The following is an 18,655-nucleotide window of genomic DNA, read 5'->3' on the forward strand; positions in this document are numbered from 1 at the left end:
AAACAGTGGTACTTTTTGTTCCAACTTCTCAAGGCCCTCCACCATCCCTCCAAGCGAAGCCGCGAACGCGTGTGGAGGGACCTTCAGCACCTCCTCAACGAGTTGTAATTTTAAAAATATAAAAGAAATGGTGTTGAATCAGAATAAAAAGCATATCTAAAATAGGATATGTAAAAAAATTATAACAGTACAGAATAGTAGATTGTACAACAAGGGCACAAGGCACAAAGCGATTTACTTATATACGAGGCAATTTATTGGTCCGAGCGGCAGAGAGGACCAATATAGCCGAGGATAAAAATAGGCGTTTGTGCTTGAGTTATACACACTGCTTTTCACTTCGATTGTGAGTAAAATAAAACAATGGCAAACAAATAAAATAACAATCGTACAACAGCAACAAATTGCAAAGCCGCAACAAGAGCTTCCCGCCAATATTCTTTTATTTTTAACACGTGATATTTACCTTAAGCCCACTGCACACTCGTGCGCGAATCGCGGCGCAAAGCCGCGAACGCGAGTGTGGTATCGATTTCGCTGATTAGCGAACTGTCCACACCCGCGTTCGTGGCTTCGCGCCGCAATTCGTGTGGAGGGAGCTTTAAGTCTTTATTCATACTGCCAAATTATAACTACATTTTGTAGTTTATTTCTGTAATAACTATGCGGTATTGTAAGATTTTAATGATTTAGTAATATATAAAACACGGATTATTAAAAAAACGGCCCAAATTAAGTGGAATAACAATATTATCCGATTATGTTTTATTGTGTACTATGGCAGTGATTTGATTGTCTTAGTCTTTAAAAAAATATTACTTTGTGCACTAGAGCATAAAAGTAGCATTTTGTGCAGCCTACATCTAGCACAAAGGAGAACTTTACGAGCAAGAGAAGTGAAAAAAAATTGTCAACTACCTAACTGACTTCTCTTTCGGTCTCCGTTTTATCTCGAAGTACTTAGCCTGGAAATATCTCAACATTAGTCTTCTGTGTGCCCATTAACTTGCTGTTTATTTATAACAAAAATGGCGCCGTCATAAATCTACCGCAATTCGACACGGCCATCCTGATTTTAATGCGCTCTCATTCTTCAAGTCAACGTAGTTTTCTCTGTGTGTAAAACGCGGCAGAGTGCGCGAAGGTCGTCAGACAGAACTTCTATGTTAGGTTAGTAAATGATCTGCCGTCATATTATGTTGTAAACATACGTTTTAGCCAATCGCTTTATCTTTAATAGAATAACACAGATCACAGATGGGTGATAAATCTACTACTATTCGACACGGCCCTCCTGATTATAACACGTCCTCGGATTCAAATTTATCTCAAGTTAGCGTCGTGTTCCGGGTGTGAGCGAAGGTCACCGAACAGTGCGGCTTCTAGGTTGGGTTAGTAAATATCGCTGATAGTATAGTATTAAAACAAACAAACATTTCAATATATCGCTTAAATCGCTTTATTCGTATCCTGTAGTAAAATAACAAAGCACAATCTGATTGAATAAATTTTTACCCAAGTTGTATTAATCATTGCAATGATACTATTGATGATTATGTAGCTGCAATATTTTGACAATGTATGCTTTATACTAATATATGAATATGATATGTCATAAAATAATAAGTACATATACTAAAATCAGACACGGCCATCCTGACTTTATCGCGACTTTAGATACAAATGAATGAGAATAAAGTAATATCTCAAGTCAACGTTTTCTTCTGTTTGTGCTTTAACTTGTTGTGCGTGTAAAGCGCGGCGGGGTGCGCGAAGGTGGCCGGGCAGTGCGCGCACGAGAGCGGCCGCTCGCCGGTGTGCGTGCGGATGTGTACGAGCAAGAGCCCCGTCGCCTGTAAACAACAACATAATAAATTAACTGAAAGATAAATGCAATACGAGTAGGGCTTCCAATCCCGGGATCCCGGTATTGAAGTCGTCAATACCGGTATACCGGTATTGCGAAAGGGCCGGTATTTGGAGGCCCAAAATACGAGAGTACTGTGGAGACGAGGTGTATTTTAACGACTTACATGCGGACACAGCGGCACAGAGGCTAATACCTGACATTTGAACGTTAGTGGCCATGATCTGTTTCAGTACTGTCACACTGGAGTAGTAAGATTATATTTAGCCAGGTTTTAATTGTAATTAAAGCAGAAAAACAACTTCGTTTAATACGTACCATAGACTACACATTGGAGCATTTGGAGCCATTGGAGGCATGGAGACTATATGTATAAAGGAGCCAAATCTCTATATATGAAAAGTGTCCATCAAGAAACAGTAATTAGGCGGCGCCACCATACACCGAAATACTACCAAAAACAACCTACGTAATTTGGTCGGGTTATTTGTTGCCTTATGTTATACTCATGTCCCAGAGCCTAACTAGCGCCACCGGAGAGATTAGGAACTATTATTTAAAATAAAAATAAATAAAATAAAATAAAATTCATTTATTTCAGACAAACATGGTCCATAATATTTTGTTAGTTGTTAATTAAAACTTATAACTACGGTTAACTTAAAAATAAACTTAATTTAAAGCTGAAAGCGGTCACTTTTGCAACAATTCTGCCATAAGAGATAGGCATCCTTTCTATACCATCCATAATTGGAGGTATTAGAAGTATAGTTTAAAAAAACTTAAGAAAAGCATCCCTTGTCCCTTGCATATGAATGAATGAATGATATTTGCAGAATATGGGTTAAAAAAAAGTTTTTACTATTTTTAATAAGAATAAGAATAAGAATTGTTTATTGCCACATTATCAAGTACAAAAGAAAATGAAATAAAAGTACAAAAGAAAAATAAAATAAAATTACATAAAACAAGAATAAGAAAAACAATTATTAATTTATAAGTAAGTACAAACAATTGGGCAAAGGGTTTCCAGTCTCAGCGTGTGCCGGGCCAAGATGCCCGGCGCTGGTTTTCAGACCGGTCCCAGACTAGGACGGCCGGAGGGTAGCATAATTATTAACTATATCAATTACAATGATAACATCTGTGCTCGTAATTAAGTACAATTGATGCTATGGTCATTAAAATAGGAACAATGAAAGATAATAATAACAAGTTAAATTACAAAATGGAAACTTATAACATAAGGAAACAACATGACATTTTAATAAAAATAATAACTAGACATTAGGAATGCTCGCGGTTATGTGAGTGCCTGTGTGTGTGTGTGTGTGTGTGTGTGTGTGTGTGTGTGTGTGTGTGTGTGTGTGTGTGTTTGTGTATGTTTGAGTGATCTGTTTGCATGAATCACCGTTGTTAGGAGGGAGGGTATCCTTCGCTCTGCTTGGCTAATAGATGTGCCTGTAGTAACCGTTTGTATTGAGAAAGCTGTATAGGCTCACGGAGTGGTGGTGGCAGGTCATTCCAGACTTTAGCAGCAGCAAATTTGAAACTCCCTCTGAAGAACGCTGTCTCATGCCTGGGTACGATAAGTTTGGTGCAGCTTCTCAGTGGCCTGGTGCGTGAGTCCTTGACCCATTTTAGCTTTTCATACAGATAGTAGGGCCTCTGGAACTCTAAAACCTTCCTAACTGTGTAAGCTAGATGTTACTGCCTTCGGTTCTCCATGTTTAGCACTTTTTTCTCGTTAAGAAATGGAGTAATGTGTGCTCGTCTGGGAACCTCATAACAGAAACGAACACATGCGTTTTGTACCCGTTGAACAGCTTTTTTTGTTACCGCCAAAAGTCTTGGTCCGTATACCACGTCCGCATAGTTAAATTGCGAGAGTACCAGCGATTCCACTAGTATCTCTCTCACCTTAACTGATAGGTATTTACGGATATTATATAATACCTTGAGTCTGTAGAAGGCATTTCGAATTTTCAAATTAATATGTTCAACATAACGCAGCTCGCCATCCATAATGAGACCCAGGTTTTTTGCACTGTCAGCTTCGGTGATAGGTAATAACATAGTACTTAATAAAAGAATGCAAATATTAAATCAATATTTCGTGGCTAAGTCACAAATACATGTTAACATAATTAATGTAATTAACGGGTCTATCGCGACGTGATTAAATTTCATTATTTTACTTTTTTTCCGACACATGTTGTAACAGTGTTTCGATAGAAATTCCAAAATTAATTTTAATGATGACTGACGTCAGGCTTGCAGTTATTATCGGCGTATTTGTAAACTAGAAAAGCGTTTTTAACAATGCACCATCATGAACCTCATCTAACGCACGCAGATTTGTATTATATATAGTTTTCCTCATCGTTTTCGATGACGGCGACCCGATAAAAATTATGGACGTTGTCTAGCGTGAGCCCTAATGTGGCTGGCCAAGGCGAACTTGCTCTTTTATACTCTATTGCACGTGTGATAATAAAGTTGGCCAGCTGCGTTGAACGTGTACACATAGGAGGGCTTAGGTCTCTCTTTCCGTAACTGGCGTTTTGTCTAAGCTTGTGAGGCGGCTGCCTTCAAACATTTTGACACAGATTTGTATTAAATCGTACCCGTGCGCGTCTATGGCTGTCTTTGGCGGTCAAAGAGTTCATTAAAACATATTAACCCATACAATACTAACCGTAAACGCTTGGCCGCAGTGATCGCATATCTTATTCCGGGGTAGTGTTTTTTTCTCGTGAACCTGTTTTATGTGTATGTTCAGCGCACTAATGTTTTTGAATACCTGAAGAAAAAATAAAATAAAGTATATAGGATTATAGGCAGACACACATGGTTTTTTTATAGCTGTAACTCATACCTCACTATCGAAAAGAAGGCACTCAAGATAAAATGGAACTTCTGAAGTTTGAAAAGTATAGTAACTTGTTGTCTCTATGATAGTAGTGACTAGTGACAATTGTACTTGAAGTTGAAGAAACATCATTTATGAAACTGAAACTGCTGATGTAGATTACAAAATAACCAACGGAACTCCGTAATAAAGCGTTGTTTGGGCAACTTTTATACGTTTTAAGATACACTGACAATAATGACATTTTTTTATTGTTTTGTTATTGTTATTGTTTCAAAAGAGAGGTATGGGCACTGTGAATGACATCTCGCTTTGTGTGGTAGGGCACAGGACAGCGGATGTCATTCCAGATCTAGAGCAGAGCCCAACTGGGGAGGTACCTCCACCTTACAGAAAACCGCAGCCAAATAACACTAGACCCTACTCATAGTGTTGTGTTCCTGCCGGTGAGTAAGGTTGCCAGAGCTCGAGGGAGAGGAGTGTTAGGGTCGGCAACGCGCATGTAACTCCTCTGGAGTTGCAGGCGTACATAGGCTACGGAGACTGCTGAACATCAGGCGGGTCGTATGCTTGTTTGCCACCGACGTAGTATAAAAAAAAGTCAGTTTTCTTTTAAAGTTTAAGAACACTATTAGTGTAGTAGTAGTAAACACTTTATTGCACAAAACAAGTACATAACACAGAGAAAACACAGTAAATGTGTACAAAGGCGAACTTATCCCCTTAAGGGATCTCTTATTTATTTTATTTATATATTTAAACTTTATTGCACAAACACAGCAAAATGTACAAATGTCGGACTTAATGCCAAAAGGCATTCTCTACCAGTCAACCATTAGGTCAAACAGACACATAAATGTTGACATAATCTCTAATCTCTTCCAGCTAACCTTTAAGTAACTGAGAGAGATACATACGAAATGGTAGTCAAACTAAGACCAACCAACCAACCACCAACCAAGTGTGGTCCTTTATCTATTATTAAACTTATAATCTATTGTTCATAGATATAGAGTCGATAATCCGTTGGAGCTTCAATATAGTTATAAAGACTGTTTACTATCGCGATTTGCGGCAAACCTAATGGAACTTCTTTGTTTTATTTAGTACGCTGTTAAGTAGATGGGACAAATATTTAAAAAATATAGCTATTACATACTTTATCGCACTCGTCGCACTTGTGCTGGTAGTTTTTGCGGTGCTCCCACTCGACGTGTTCTTGCAGCTTCTGCTTTGTAAAGAAGCGCGCGTCGCACTCGCTACATACGAATCTAAAATATATATCTTTTTTTAATATACACGTCAAAACAAAGTCTACTATCCTTAATAAATAAATATTATATACTGGCTTGGGTTGTGGGGGGTCCCTTTGTTTGACTTTTTTTTTTTTACTAGCCTAATTTAGTGTCCCACTGCTGAGCAAAGGACTCCCCTCGTTTCCTCCACTCGACCCTGTCGTTTGTAGTGTCCCGCCAATTCGGATAAAATGCGTCCAAGTCGTCCCGCCATCTCCTTTGCGGCCTGCCTGCACCCCGGCCAGCACCATCTATGGTGTTCCGTGGGTCCCACTCGGTAACCATTTTGGCCCACCTTTCAGGGTGCATGCGGCAGACATGCCCAGCCCAGTCCCACTTAAGCTTAGCGGTCTGGACACCTACATCTACAACTCGAGTTCTGGAGCGCAGTTCCGTGTTTCTGATTATTGAAAGTCATAATGTAATGATTGTCATATTATCATTAGTCATAATTCTGAAATCGTTAACTTTTCAGAATTTTCCTAAGGTTATCCTATAGATAGGTTGTTTGTTTTATGGCAATCCTGAAAAGTTACGCGTTTCTGACAAAAACCAAATTATGACTACCGAAAATGTGGACAAACAATACATTATGACTTAAATCTTTATAAGAAATAATAGAGACCCGTTGTGTGGGTATTACGGCCCAATTCGAACAATGCCTTTAAATAAGATGTCACACAGATATGATACTGATCTGTCAATGTCAAAAAACAGAAAGTCATTTTTGACACTGACAGATCGGTATCGTATTGCTGTGACATCTTATAAGCATTGCTCGAATACAGCGACACAACCTATGAAGTGTAAATGTAGAGTAAATGCATGTTAGTAATTAAGTATTTAGTTATAGTAAAATTTGCACGCAGTAAGTCGGCAGAATTGTGTTGGACTATAATATTTCGATGTAACATCTCATCATCTGTGTGTGTGTGTGTAAATGGTGGGAAAATGCCGATGACAGGGTCGAGTGGAAAAAACGAGGGGAGGCCTTTGCCCAGCAGTGGGACACCAAAGTAGGCTAATGAAAAAAAAACATCTGTGTTAACCATAATTATGGCAAATAAATTACAAATGTAACCAACAACGTAGCATATAATCTACGCGTAGCGCTGCAGCTTGTTGTAATAAAATATTTTCATTTTCATTTTTAATTTTTTTTCATTTTCATGTTCTTTACTAACTTTTTATCATTTTCATTGGCATGATTCTTGGACATCTTCAGGTGGTAATTGAAGCCCTGTTTCGAGCGAAAGTCCTTGCCGCACGGCTTGCAGTAGAACCAGCTGTCGGTTGCGGGCGCGGGCGGGCCGTGTGCGATCTTCATGTGATATAGGAAGCGGGTGCTGGCCCGGTACACTTTGGAGCATACCGTGCAGGTGTACGAGCGGTTTGAGGCTTCGTGGAATAACCTGAGAAAATGGTAAATTACGATACAAGTGCGAAAAATAGGAAATTCGAAACGAGTGGCGATAAATTAAAACACGACCAAAGGGGAGTTGCGAATTACCTATTCGCACATTTATTTATTTATTTATTTTATTGATAAGAATGTTTACATGACATTACAGTTGAACCAATGCGTCACGAAACTTAAAACTATCAGCAATAATAATACATAAAACAGCAACAATTATAGCACATTACATTAGTATAGATGCATCGTACAACGTTTTACAGTACATATGGCCCTTTAAATCTTCAACATAGTTACGTAATGTGCTTATTATCGCACTAGTGCGGTAAAGTAGCACCATATGTATTGTAATAGTATTGTATACAATCGCTTCATGGCCTAAATAAGGTACGAGATTGACAAGTTTGATTATATCACTATTGTATACAATACAATACTTCTTCCATTATTTATACAACCTAAACTAAATAATTAAACAGAATTAGGGAAGTATAAGTTTTTCATAAAAAATTTCCCGTTAATGTCTTTTGTAATAATATAACATTTTCCTTTGGATCCGTCCATCAGGGATGTTATCCTTAGGATTGGTCCTCTTGACAGCGGAAAGACGTGAGTGGTCAAATTAATTATACTTCTCTAAAGCGTTTCGTAATGAAATCATCATAGTTTGAGTCGGGAGCCCATAGTGAACAGTATAAAAAAACCGGCCAAGTGCGAGTCGGACTTCCGTACTTTTTAGTATTTGTTGTTATAGCGGCAACAGAAATACATCATCTGTGAAAATTTCAACTGTCTAGCTATCACGGTTCATGAGATACAGCGTGGTGACAGACAGACGGAAAGCGGAGTCTTAGTAATAGGGTCCCGTTTTTACCCTTTGGGTACGGAACCCTAACAATACGATTACCGATTAGCTATAGCTTTGTATATGTAGGTAAGAAGTTTTAATTCCACCTTTAAAGTCGACGGTAGAAGAAGAAAAGGAGAAAGATAAACTTTAAGTTTTTACAGTAGTAATGATGATTTTTTTTTATAAAGCGTCAATGCCATTGTGACAAAACGTAATAAATGTATACTTGGAAAACAAAGCTTTTGTGTAATTATTTTATCTAATACTAACTTTTGCCCGCGACTTCGTCTGCGTGGAATTAGTATAACAGTTATAACAGCAGCTAAAGTAAGTATAGCGCCTGGAAAAATTCTCATAGCAATTATTCAATTTGAGCATATTATGCACACAAATGAGCAGGCACTTCATTAATTATCTCAATTCTACTCCGCTTTTTACTTTCTTCAGGGATGATTTTCGGGATAAAAACTATCCTATGTCCTTCTCAGGGACTCAACCTATCTCTATGCCAAATTTCATCTAAATCGATTCAGCGATTTAAGCGTGAAGAGGGAACACACAGACAGAAAGACAGACAGACAGACTTTCGCATTTATAATATTAGTATGGATTCATAAGATACTTACTTCACGTGGTCTCTGAGGCTCAACTTGCTGACAAATTGTTTCCCACATTGCTCGCAGCTCGCTTTGCCCTTGTGTCTCTGATTATGACGGCGCAAGCCGCGGTAGCAACTGACAAACATACAATAATTGTTACCTGGGGTAACTGCTATAGTTATTGGCAATGCCGGCCCGAGTCCTTGGTCAGGGTAGAGCGACATCGGGTTTTGGCGCCCTTCGTTAAAGCTTTTTACCAAAAAGCAAAACGAACCGTATTTTAGGCCCGCGTCACACTTGCGTCTTTTAAAACTTTTTTTTTTCCTCATTTGTCATTTTGGCGCCCGCCTTGCTATCCGGCGCCTAGAGCGGCCGCTCCACTCGCTCTACCCTAGATCCGGCCCTGGTTGGCCACTTAACAATAAGGCTTCAATTTGTTTGTTCTTTCTGATTTGCTAGGGTCAAAGAGAATATATAGGATAGTAAATTTACTGCCATCTATCGACACACGATTAAAACTAAAAATAAAAATGTATAAAAATAGTAAACATGCAAAATAATTACGTTGCAGTATATCCACATTCCTCGCACTTGTGTATAGGTGAAGTCTCATGCATCTTGTCGTAATGAGCCTTCACGGCGGTCATTGTAATGTAGCGCGCTCCGCACACGCCACAGTCGAACCTTTAAAGATGCAACGGATAGTTGTTTGGTCGGATACCGGATATTCGGCCTGACCGTCGGCCGAACATCCGGTATCCGGCCGCCGAATATATAGTATTTTATTTGTAGTAATTGTACATCGTCATATTCAAAAATTATTTACAATTAGAAGAACAATACCTACAATTATAAAATTAATAAAACATTTAAAAGGCATATGCAAGTCAATACGTTTCTATTGATTGGATTAAATATAATGAACTATGGTGAACATAATTTAAGCATATTTTCATTGAATTTAATTATAAATTTTGTGCCCAAATAAACATTAAAACATAAATATTAAAAAATTGAAATGTCATGAAACAATTACGTTAAATAAATTTTAAGGTTTCGACATATTTAGTCATTCGTCTAGGAATTCTTTCACCGAGTAGTATGCTTTTTTTGTGCAAAACGTTTTGAGTTCAAATGTGAAACGCTGAAACGTCGTTCAGTACTAAAGTTTTTTATTACATCGCCTGAGACTAAAGTGCATACTCCGCACATTGACCGCCCTTACTTACCCTACTAATAAAATCACTTTGTAGTTTGGGCCTAGTTGCCTTTTTGAAATTTTAAATAATATATAAATATAGGTAAATACTTAAATACATAGTAAACATCAAAAACTCAGGAACAAATATGTGGGATAAACACACAAATAAATGCCCTTACCAGGATTTGAACCCGGAACCTCCTGCTTCGTAGTAGCATAGAGTAACTTATACTAGAGCGGTACTGTCATAGTAAATTTTGTAACCCCAGTAAATTCACTGCCATCTATCGACATACTTTAAAACTAAAAATGAAGATTTATAAAAATACGTTAAAATGTATTTAAATATGGATAAATGATTTTTTTATTTGTAGTAATTATTTTTATATGATTTTGACCCATGTTCTTTCACTGATGTGCGTTAAAATTATAAATAACAAACGAAACCGTCAGCGCCCTCTATACGAGAGTAGGTCAAAACTAGTGGCGCCCTCTGATCGAGAATAAAATTTTCGTGATTTTCGAGGCACGTTTTTTCCTTAGACTGTATCTATCTATTACGGAGTTATATCTATCTTTGGTATTAGTCAGTCCGAGTTTTTTTTTTACACTACAATATTTAGGAATGGTCATTTTTACCTACAAAGGTGCTAGTAATTTTACTGATTTTTGCCTTTATCAAAATATATATACTATAAATATACTATGCAAGACTCTCTCACACCTCCTTGAGAAAAAATTAGACATATATTAGTTGATCCCAACTTGCTAAATCGTCTTATAATAATAAATTAAAGGCGTCGGAAACTAGAAAAGTAAAAACATCAAGTAAGTATAGCTATTTCGTTATTTAGCTTCGGGACATAAAGCTGAGTGAGGACCTTTTAGCACAATTCTGTTCGTCTAAATGAATCAATGTTTTATATTATTTTTGTACTAATAAATATTTCTTATTCTTATTACACTCACCTCCTATAGTGCCGTTTCGTGTGCAGCTCTAAAGCTGCCGCGGAATGGAACACCTTACATATCACACACGGGACACTTCCGCTTGTCTGTGAACAGTTTTATTTTATACATGATGCCAAGGTAATCTAATGAGGATCAATGATATCAAAACGAATTGATTGGAATAGAGAGGTAAAGTCTAAGAAAACGTTTGACATCCGAAACAGATGGCGCTATACTGCGCCGTATGTTTTGCGGTCACTGAATTGTCAAACGTCAACTTTTGACAATAAGAGCTGTACAGCGCCATCTCGTTTTCCGTTTAAATTCGAAGCACGAAAATGTTTCGATTTTACACATCCTACTCAATCAATGTAGCTTTGTTCTTTGATGATATTATATTCAAGGGTGCATTTCTGAGCTTAAATTAAGTTACTTAATTACTTAGTTATTAGGTATTCTAATTAACTGTATATATTTTGGAGATAATCAATATTTTGTTTTTATCTGATAAAGCCCCTACGAATGTGCACGTTTGACTTAGGGCCTCTTTACATATTAATTAGTGTTTAGTATGAGTTTATTTCTACATTCGCTACTAAACGCAAGTAGGTATAGATGGAATCATTTCAACTGACCTCATGCACTTACCTGTTTAGCAGTGTTTACTCAAAGAGTCTCAAGAATACAATGCCATTGAGTGGTAAACCACAAATTAGGATAACTACCTCGTAGTAAAAGCAGATTATAACCGCCTTGAAATGTTAGTATAGATTAACGACTTTTTTTTAAACAATAGACTACAAAATACACTAACTAAATAATGGCTAACATAACTTTATTTGCATTTCACAACCGTCGACACCCAAAACGAACGCACTCTGTAGAAAACCACTTGTTACAACATGTTTTAGACCATTTTAATCCCATTCAACAAGGAATAAGGTTAAAAATTCAATATACATGTGTGTGGTTAAAGATTTTTTTTTATTGATCTCAAAAGAAATTTACATTTCACTTAATGAAATACATGCACTAATTGCAATGCACTTCTAACTTATTTTGGAAAAAACTAGTTGGCGGCTACGAGAACAAAAGCAGATAATAGTATTGTAATAATACAATGCCATTGTTAGTACAGGTAAGTGCATTAGCTCAATTGAAATGATTCCATCTATACTATCTAGGACGATCGATGTTCGAATTTATATTGATATGATGTCATTGTTTTCGATTGTGTAGTTGAGTTAAATGTAAGTGTTCTATAATGTTTTCTTTTCTAGCAATCAGGAAAGCGATTACAGTTTTGTAAAAAAATATTGGGGTTGGTGGGGTGTTAAAAAATCGTTGAGATTGTGGATTTGATCCTTTTGGACCAAGCCATGGAGACTGTATAAAGGAGCCAAATCTCTATGTATGAAAAGTGTCCATCAAAAAACAGTAATTAGGCGGCGCCACCATACACCGAAATACTACCAAAAACAACCTACGTAATTTGGTCGGGTTATTTGTTGCCTTATATGGTTCATGTTATACTCATGTCCCAGAGCCTAACTAGCGCCACCGGAGAGATTAGGAACTATTATTTAAAGCTGAAAGCGGTCACTTTTGCAACAATTCTGCCATAAGAGATTGGCATCCTTTCTATACTATCCATAGACCAAGCTATAACTTAGTTGTCAATTAATCTGACAATTATTTGTACGCAATTAGCTAATCTGACGGACTTCCGGTTCGAGCGCCATCTTGATAGTTAGCATCGTGATTAATTACTTTGTTTTTTGCTTATTAATATTGTTTAAAGTGTAATATCGATAGCTTATTATACAGTAAACTAATGTGGTAGTGTGCAGTGAATGGAGAATTAATTTTGAAGCGCGTTTAACCACCATCTTGGAGTCGGCCGGTAGTCCACGTGCTTCTTGTAAAGTCTAGCTATCGATTTACAAGAGCTAACAAATCACCGTACACTGTCTTGTACAACCGTACAATTTTTGTCGTTTGTAAACCTCTCAATACCTTGATACTGGCGAAATAGTCCCACTGGGCTGAAGCCATAATTTTAAAAGAAGAAGAAGAAGAAGCTAATCTGACGGTTGCAATTTCGTAACATATTGTAACCGTCAGATTAAGAAAATGCGAACAAATAATTATCAGATTAGTAATAGCACAAAAAAATTAGATACCTACAGCATTAACTAGGACAGACCAAAACACAGACCCCCCCCCCCCCCCCCCCAAATGAACATATTCCCAATCAATCAACATAGACGGCTAAAAATGGTACAGTCGAGTTCATAAATATGTATACATTTTTTCACCTTATTGCAATGGATGAAGGTGAAGAAATGTATACATATTTATGATCTCGACTGTACGTATGAGTTTGAGTTAACCTATCTATAGTTGGGCTTGCATGCCCATATGGATGGACCTAATTTGAATGAAAGGATGCAATGTTTATGTTATGTATAGAGTAGAGAATGAGGGTAGGGTTTGACAATTGTGTACAAAGTGCGGCAGTTTTGAAAAGGCAGTCGGCCAACGCGAACCTTGACTAGTACCATAGAGTAACTTATACTAGAGCGGTACTGTCATAGTAAATTTTGTAACCCCAGTAAATTCACTGCCATCTGTCGACACACTTTAAAATTAAAAATGAAGATTTATAAAAATACGATAAAATGTATTTAAATATGGCTAAATGTTTTTTTTTTTATTTGCAATAATTATTTTTATGATTTTGACCCATGTTCTTTCACTGATATGCGTTAAAATTGTTAAATAACAAACGAAACCGTCAACGCCATCTATTCGACTGTAGGCCAAAACTAGTAGCGCCCTCTGAACGAGTATCAAATTTTCGTGATTCTCGAGGCACGTTTTTTTCTTAGACTGTATCCATCTATTACGGAGTTATATCTATCTTTGCTAGTACCTGTGCTTGGACTCTTAAACTGTGAGTTATATTCTTATATTACTAATCAATAATGGGAAGACTAATGTACATGTTAAAAGTTTAACTTAAAAACTATCATTCAGGCGGGCCGTATGCTTGATTGCCACCGACGTGGTATAAAAAAACCGGCCAAGTGCGAGTCGAACTCGCGCACCGAGGGTTCCGTACATTTTAGTATTTGTTGTTATAGCGGCAACAGAAATACATCATCTGTGAAAATTTCAACTGTCTAGCTATCACGGATCATGAGATACAGCCTGGTGACAGACGGACAGCGGAGTCTTAGTAATAGGCTCCCGTTTTTACCCTTTGGGTACGGAACCCTAAAAATCAACTGACCTCAGTATGTTTCGTTGTCATATGTTCTTCCAATCTCTGCTCAAGGGCAAACCCACGGACACAACTCTCACATTTGTACGGCAATTTCAAATACTTTTCTTTTGCCGCTTCTTTTCTCCTCTCCTCCCACATTTCTTCCTCGTTTATATCCACTAATTTAAACTTCCCTTGATATTTACGTTCAAACAATGCAGTATAACGATCTCTATCTTTTTCATTAATCTCCGGTAATGAAACATTAGGATCTGCATTGTTTTCTTTAATCCCCTGTAATGGGACACCATTCTCCGGAGCCCTCACCCATAATGGATCATCGGTCACCAGATCCCTATGTGAGAAGAATGAAATATTAGGATCTTTATGTTTCTCTTTTATCACCGGTGCTGGGACATTCTTCGGATCCCTATGTAAGAAGAATAAAATATTAGGATCTTTAGGCTCTTTAATCACAGGTAATGGGACAATCTCCGGATACATATGTGAGAAGAATGAAATATTGGGATCTTTAAGCGGTAATGGGACAATCTCCGGATCCCTATGTGAGAAGAATGAAATACTGGGATCTTTAGGCGGCAATGGGACAAGCTCCGGATGCATATTTGAGAAGAATGGAGTATTAGGATTTTTATCTTTTTCATTAATCACGCATAGTGGGATATCATTCTCGGGATTCCGATTTACGAAGAATGGAGTTTTAGGACCTTTATCCTTCTCTTTAATCACCGATAATGGATTCTCGGGATCAGAGCATTCTTGTTCGAGTTCAATTTCGATTTCAGTTTCGGTTTTTATTTTGATGACCTCCTTTTCAAGGGGCTGTGAGTTCTGAGTGTGGAATATTTCTATATCAGCTTGTGTGAGTTTAGAAAGTTTTGTGCTGTTCCGATTTAAGTTTTTAACCTGTAAAATACAAGAAAAATGTTAGGGTGGAATCAAAATTCAATTTCAAATATAAAACTTCTAGGTATTTCACATAGTAATAAATTCCTATCACACAAGGCACACAACATAGTTTATCTACATTTAAAGATGAATACATAAGGGCTGATACAGACAGACCGCAACCTGACTGCAATTTGTATAGTAACTGCACGCCAACAGATTGTAGTACAAACATACAGTTTTTTAACCTAAACTAAACTAAATCCTAATTTGACTAACATTCTCAAACTATTTACAAAACTCGCCCCGCACCATACAGAATAATATGCTTGCCGCATCGAATGGCAATGGACAATCTTTGCATCAAGAACAACCCAGAGTGTGGGGGCATGAACGCTGTCCCGCAAATGTCTGCCCACTTCTCCAATAACTGTCTCGGCCTAGTTGGCCTCAGTAAACCAACTTCAAGGTGGTCTCTCTCTTCTCTCTTTAGTCCTTTTCTACCCTTCGGGTGCAGGCCTCCTACATTTTGCGCCATTCGTCACGGTTCTGTGCGACTTGGAGCCACTGCTTCCCCTCTTGATGTCATCGTCCCAATGCATCTGGGGTATACTTTGGGGACGCTCTTCCCCCCATGGTCGACACTCGAGTAGTTGTTTACTCCACGAATCGGTCTTTCGTGCTATATGACCAGCCCATTCCCACTTCAAACTGGCTACGCGTTTTATAACATCATTGACCTTGCTCTGTTGTCTTGTCTGTTCAAGGTGGTATTATGGCTGATACATTTAATGTATACAGTAGCTGCCCAGGACCGGAGTCAGTGGAAGAATGTGATTCGAGCCCTACACCCCAGCAGAGGGTAACAGTATAAAAAGAAGAAAAAGGAGAGAAGATGAGTCCTATATGGCCCCCACTCTCTTTTTATAATTCAATAAGTAATATTACCTGTTTTTTAAGATTTGAGAGACTATCTTCCACTTGTCTCTTGAACTGGTAAATATCCTTGAGCGTGCCATGACATGCATAGCAGACAAACGTTGCTAGATACTCTAACTGAAATTGTAATAATATAGTATTTTTACACTTGCAAGGTAAGGAACGGAACTATTGCAGAAAATATTCTGAACAAAATTGTATCAATTGGAACTTGATAGATTATATTAAAAAACACCACAATTTTTGTTTGAAAAGAAGAGTGCAGTGATTTTGTTTCATAATTAACAAGTGTAATATGTAATATCCTACAATGTTAAAGCAGTTTTAAATTCTTAATGTTAAAATTTACATTTCCCTCTCTATCCCGATTTACAAACACCGATCATATAACAAATCATTCACTGTATATTCTGCTAAGCTTTGGAACGCGCTACCACCTCCTTTGAAACTCAAAAAACTGGCTCTCAGACATAGAACCTACTGACAGGTAGGAAGATGTGTGCCGTCATATATATAGTTGGTCAAACTATGTTGTCAGTAAATAAGAACATAAAAACACTATACTGATCCTTTTCTTTTGGGTGCTAGTTCTAGTGTAAGACAAAGATAGTATGATTCTCTATGTCTATGTTTGAAATGAGACAGTCCTTTGATAAACTATATTTCTATTTATTTATGTATTTATATAAATATATTTATTGATATATAGTTTAAAGTATTTAATATTATATAATTACTTTAAGAATAGCTTTTAATTACTCCTTTAAGTATAGGTTAACTGGAAGAGATCCCTCTTAGGGATAAGTTCGCTTTTGTACTACACACTTATGTTTTATCAGAATGTAACCAATATTCCTTTCTTTTGTATTTACTTACTTACTTAGTAAATAAGCCTTACTTACTTACATTAAATTGTGTTACGCTCAAAAATGTATTGAAACTTACCAGCTTCCTTAAATAACTCAATGGCTTCCCTTTAGTGTCCAGCAGTCATAAAGTATTCAATAAAAAATAACGTAAATGTACCAGAATCTTTCATGAAGCAATGTCATAACTTTACTAATAACTAAAATAAGATAATTAAGCACTGAAACCTGTTTTACTTACCTTAACCTCAAGGATATACTCAAAAAACTCTACGTGTTTACAATTTGTTAATTTCACAAGCGGAATATTTACTGCCAAACAACAAATGCAGGTGTTTAATACTGTTGTAGATCTCGAGGAATTTTGAACTCCGCTAAACCCTGGCATATTTAAATGGGATATATTGTCCATTTTTATAATAAAAATTGTCTCAAAATATCAACGAAAGACTGCAGCCAATAGCATGAAAATGACACGAAATGAAATCAACAAATACAATGCATGACATCACATTGGTGACAATGACATGAACTCCATTACACGTGGTAATTTTTCAGAATAATATTAATAAAACGTTTATTTATTTAGTCACCAAGATCCACTTTGTTAGTATTATACAAACTAAAACCTAAAAACTATGTTAATATTCATAACTCACTAATGACAACGTATTTTTAATTAAGAATATCAAAGCAAAGTTTTTCCTGTACTTGGCTTGTAAAAAAACATGCGTAAAAAGACACGCTTCTTATAAAACGTTTTGTTTCTGCAACAATCTGGCTGCTGAAGTGCTCATAAATACAACATAGTCTGGCAAAAAGAGTAGAAATTAAAAAGTGGCAACAGTTTAGTGTCGTCCCTTTTAAATCAATCTTAAGGGCCCTCCACACCCATGCGCGAATCGCGGCGCGTAGCCGCGAACGTGAGTGTGGAGTCGATTTGATGATTAGCGAACTAGACTCCACACTCACACACTTAAGAAGAAAGGGACGACACTACATTGTTACCACTTTTTAATTTCTACTCTTTTTTACCAGATTGTAAGGCCTCATTACCCACGAGCGCTTATACAACGCGCGTTAAAATGACACATATGGATATGTGTGGCAATGGCGGTGGCGCTTTTTATCAAGCGTTGTTGGATTTTCTATTTTTACTAATTTAGCGTGCGACGGAAAACAAGTGAAGAATCGAAAATTTTGAAAGTATTTAGCATGGAGACCAAAGAGAATTATGTCTTCTTAATTCGCCATCGATAGTGTGTAAGGTGGTCGTCGTACGTGCGCAGCTATAAATTAGAGCGAGAAAGAGATACTTGACCGCACCAAGGTCGCGATGCGGTAGTCTGTTACGGCGTCTGGCAAATGATGTTTTCGAAAAAAGCCCTCGAAATCTATGTATGGAGTGAGCGCTCTATGTCTACTTAATTCTTTTTGATTTAATATAAGATTGAGATCAATGAATTGGTAATAGGCCATGTGGTAAGCTCCGACTTGAAGGATGATGTCGATATTGAGCGAGAGCGAAGGGCGTTGTCTGTTAGGGCAAATATGGTTTCCCGCAGGCTTGCTTGCTTTTGTACAACCTTCTACACGAGCAGCCTGTGGATCTCTTACACGC

At 37.3% G+C, this 18,655-nt stretch overlaps 1 protein-coding gene across 1 annotated transcript; it reads right to left on the reverse strand.

The window, feature by feature from the left end:
* Nucleotides 1–1,459: 1,459 nt before the first annotated feature.
* On the reverse strand, nucleotides 1,460–17,501 carry LOC134753358 (PR domain zinc finger protein 5-like). Its single transcript, XM_063689237.1, has 10 exons — nucleotides 17,276–17,501; nucleotides 16,178–16,285; nucleotides 14,348–15,247; nucleotides 11,071–11,156; nucleotides 9,465–9,584; nucleotides 8,928–9,035; nucleotides 7,219–7,446; nucleotides 5,899–6,010; nucleotides 4,566–4,670; nucleotides 1,460–1,853 (listed from the first exon to the last, which is right to left on the reverse strand). Exons 1-10 carry the CDS (start codon nucleotides 17,444–17,446, stop codon nucleotides 1,707–1,709), a joined length of 2,085 nt encoding a protein of 694 aa, XP_063545307.1. The 5' UTR covers nucleotides 17,447–17,501; the 3' UTR covers nucleotides 1,460–1,706.
* Nucleotides 17,502–18,655: the final 1,154 nt, after the last annotated feature.

This window comes from Cydia strobilella, chromosome 26 (genome assembly GCF_947568885.1).
Source record: "Cydia strobilella chromosome 26, ilCydStro3.1, whole genome shotgun sequence".
Taxonomy (NCBI): Eukaryota; Metazoa; Arthropoda; class Insecta; order Lepidoptera; family Tortricidae; genus Cydia; species Cydia strobilella.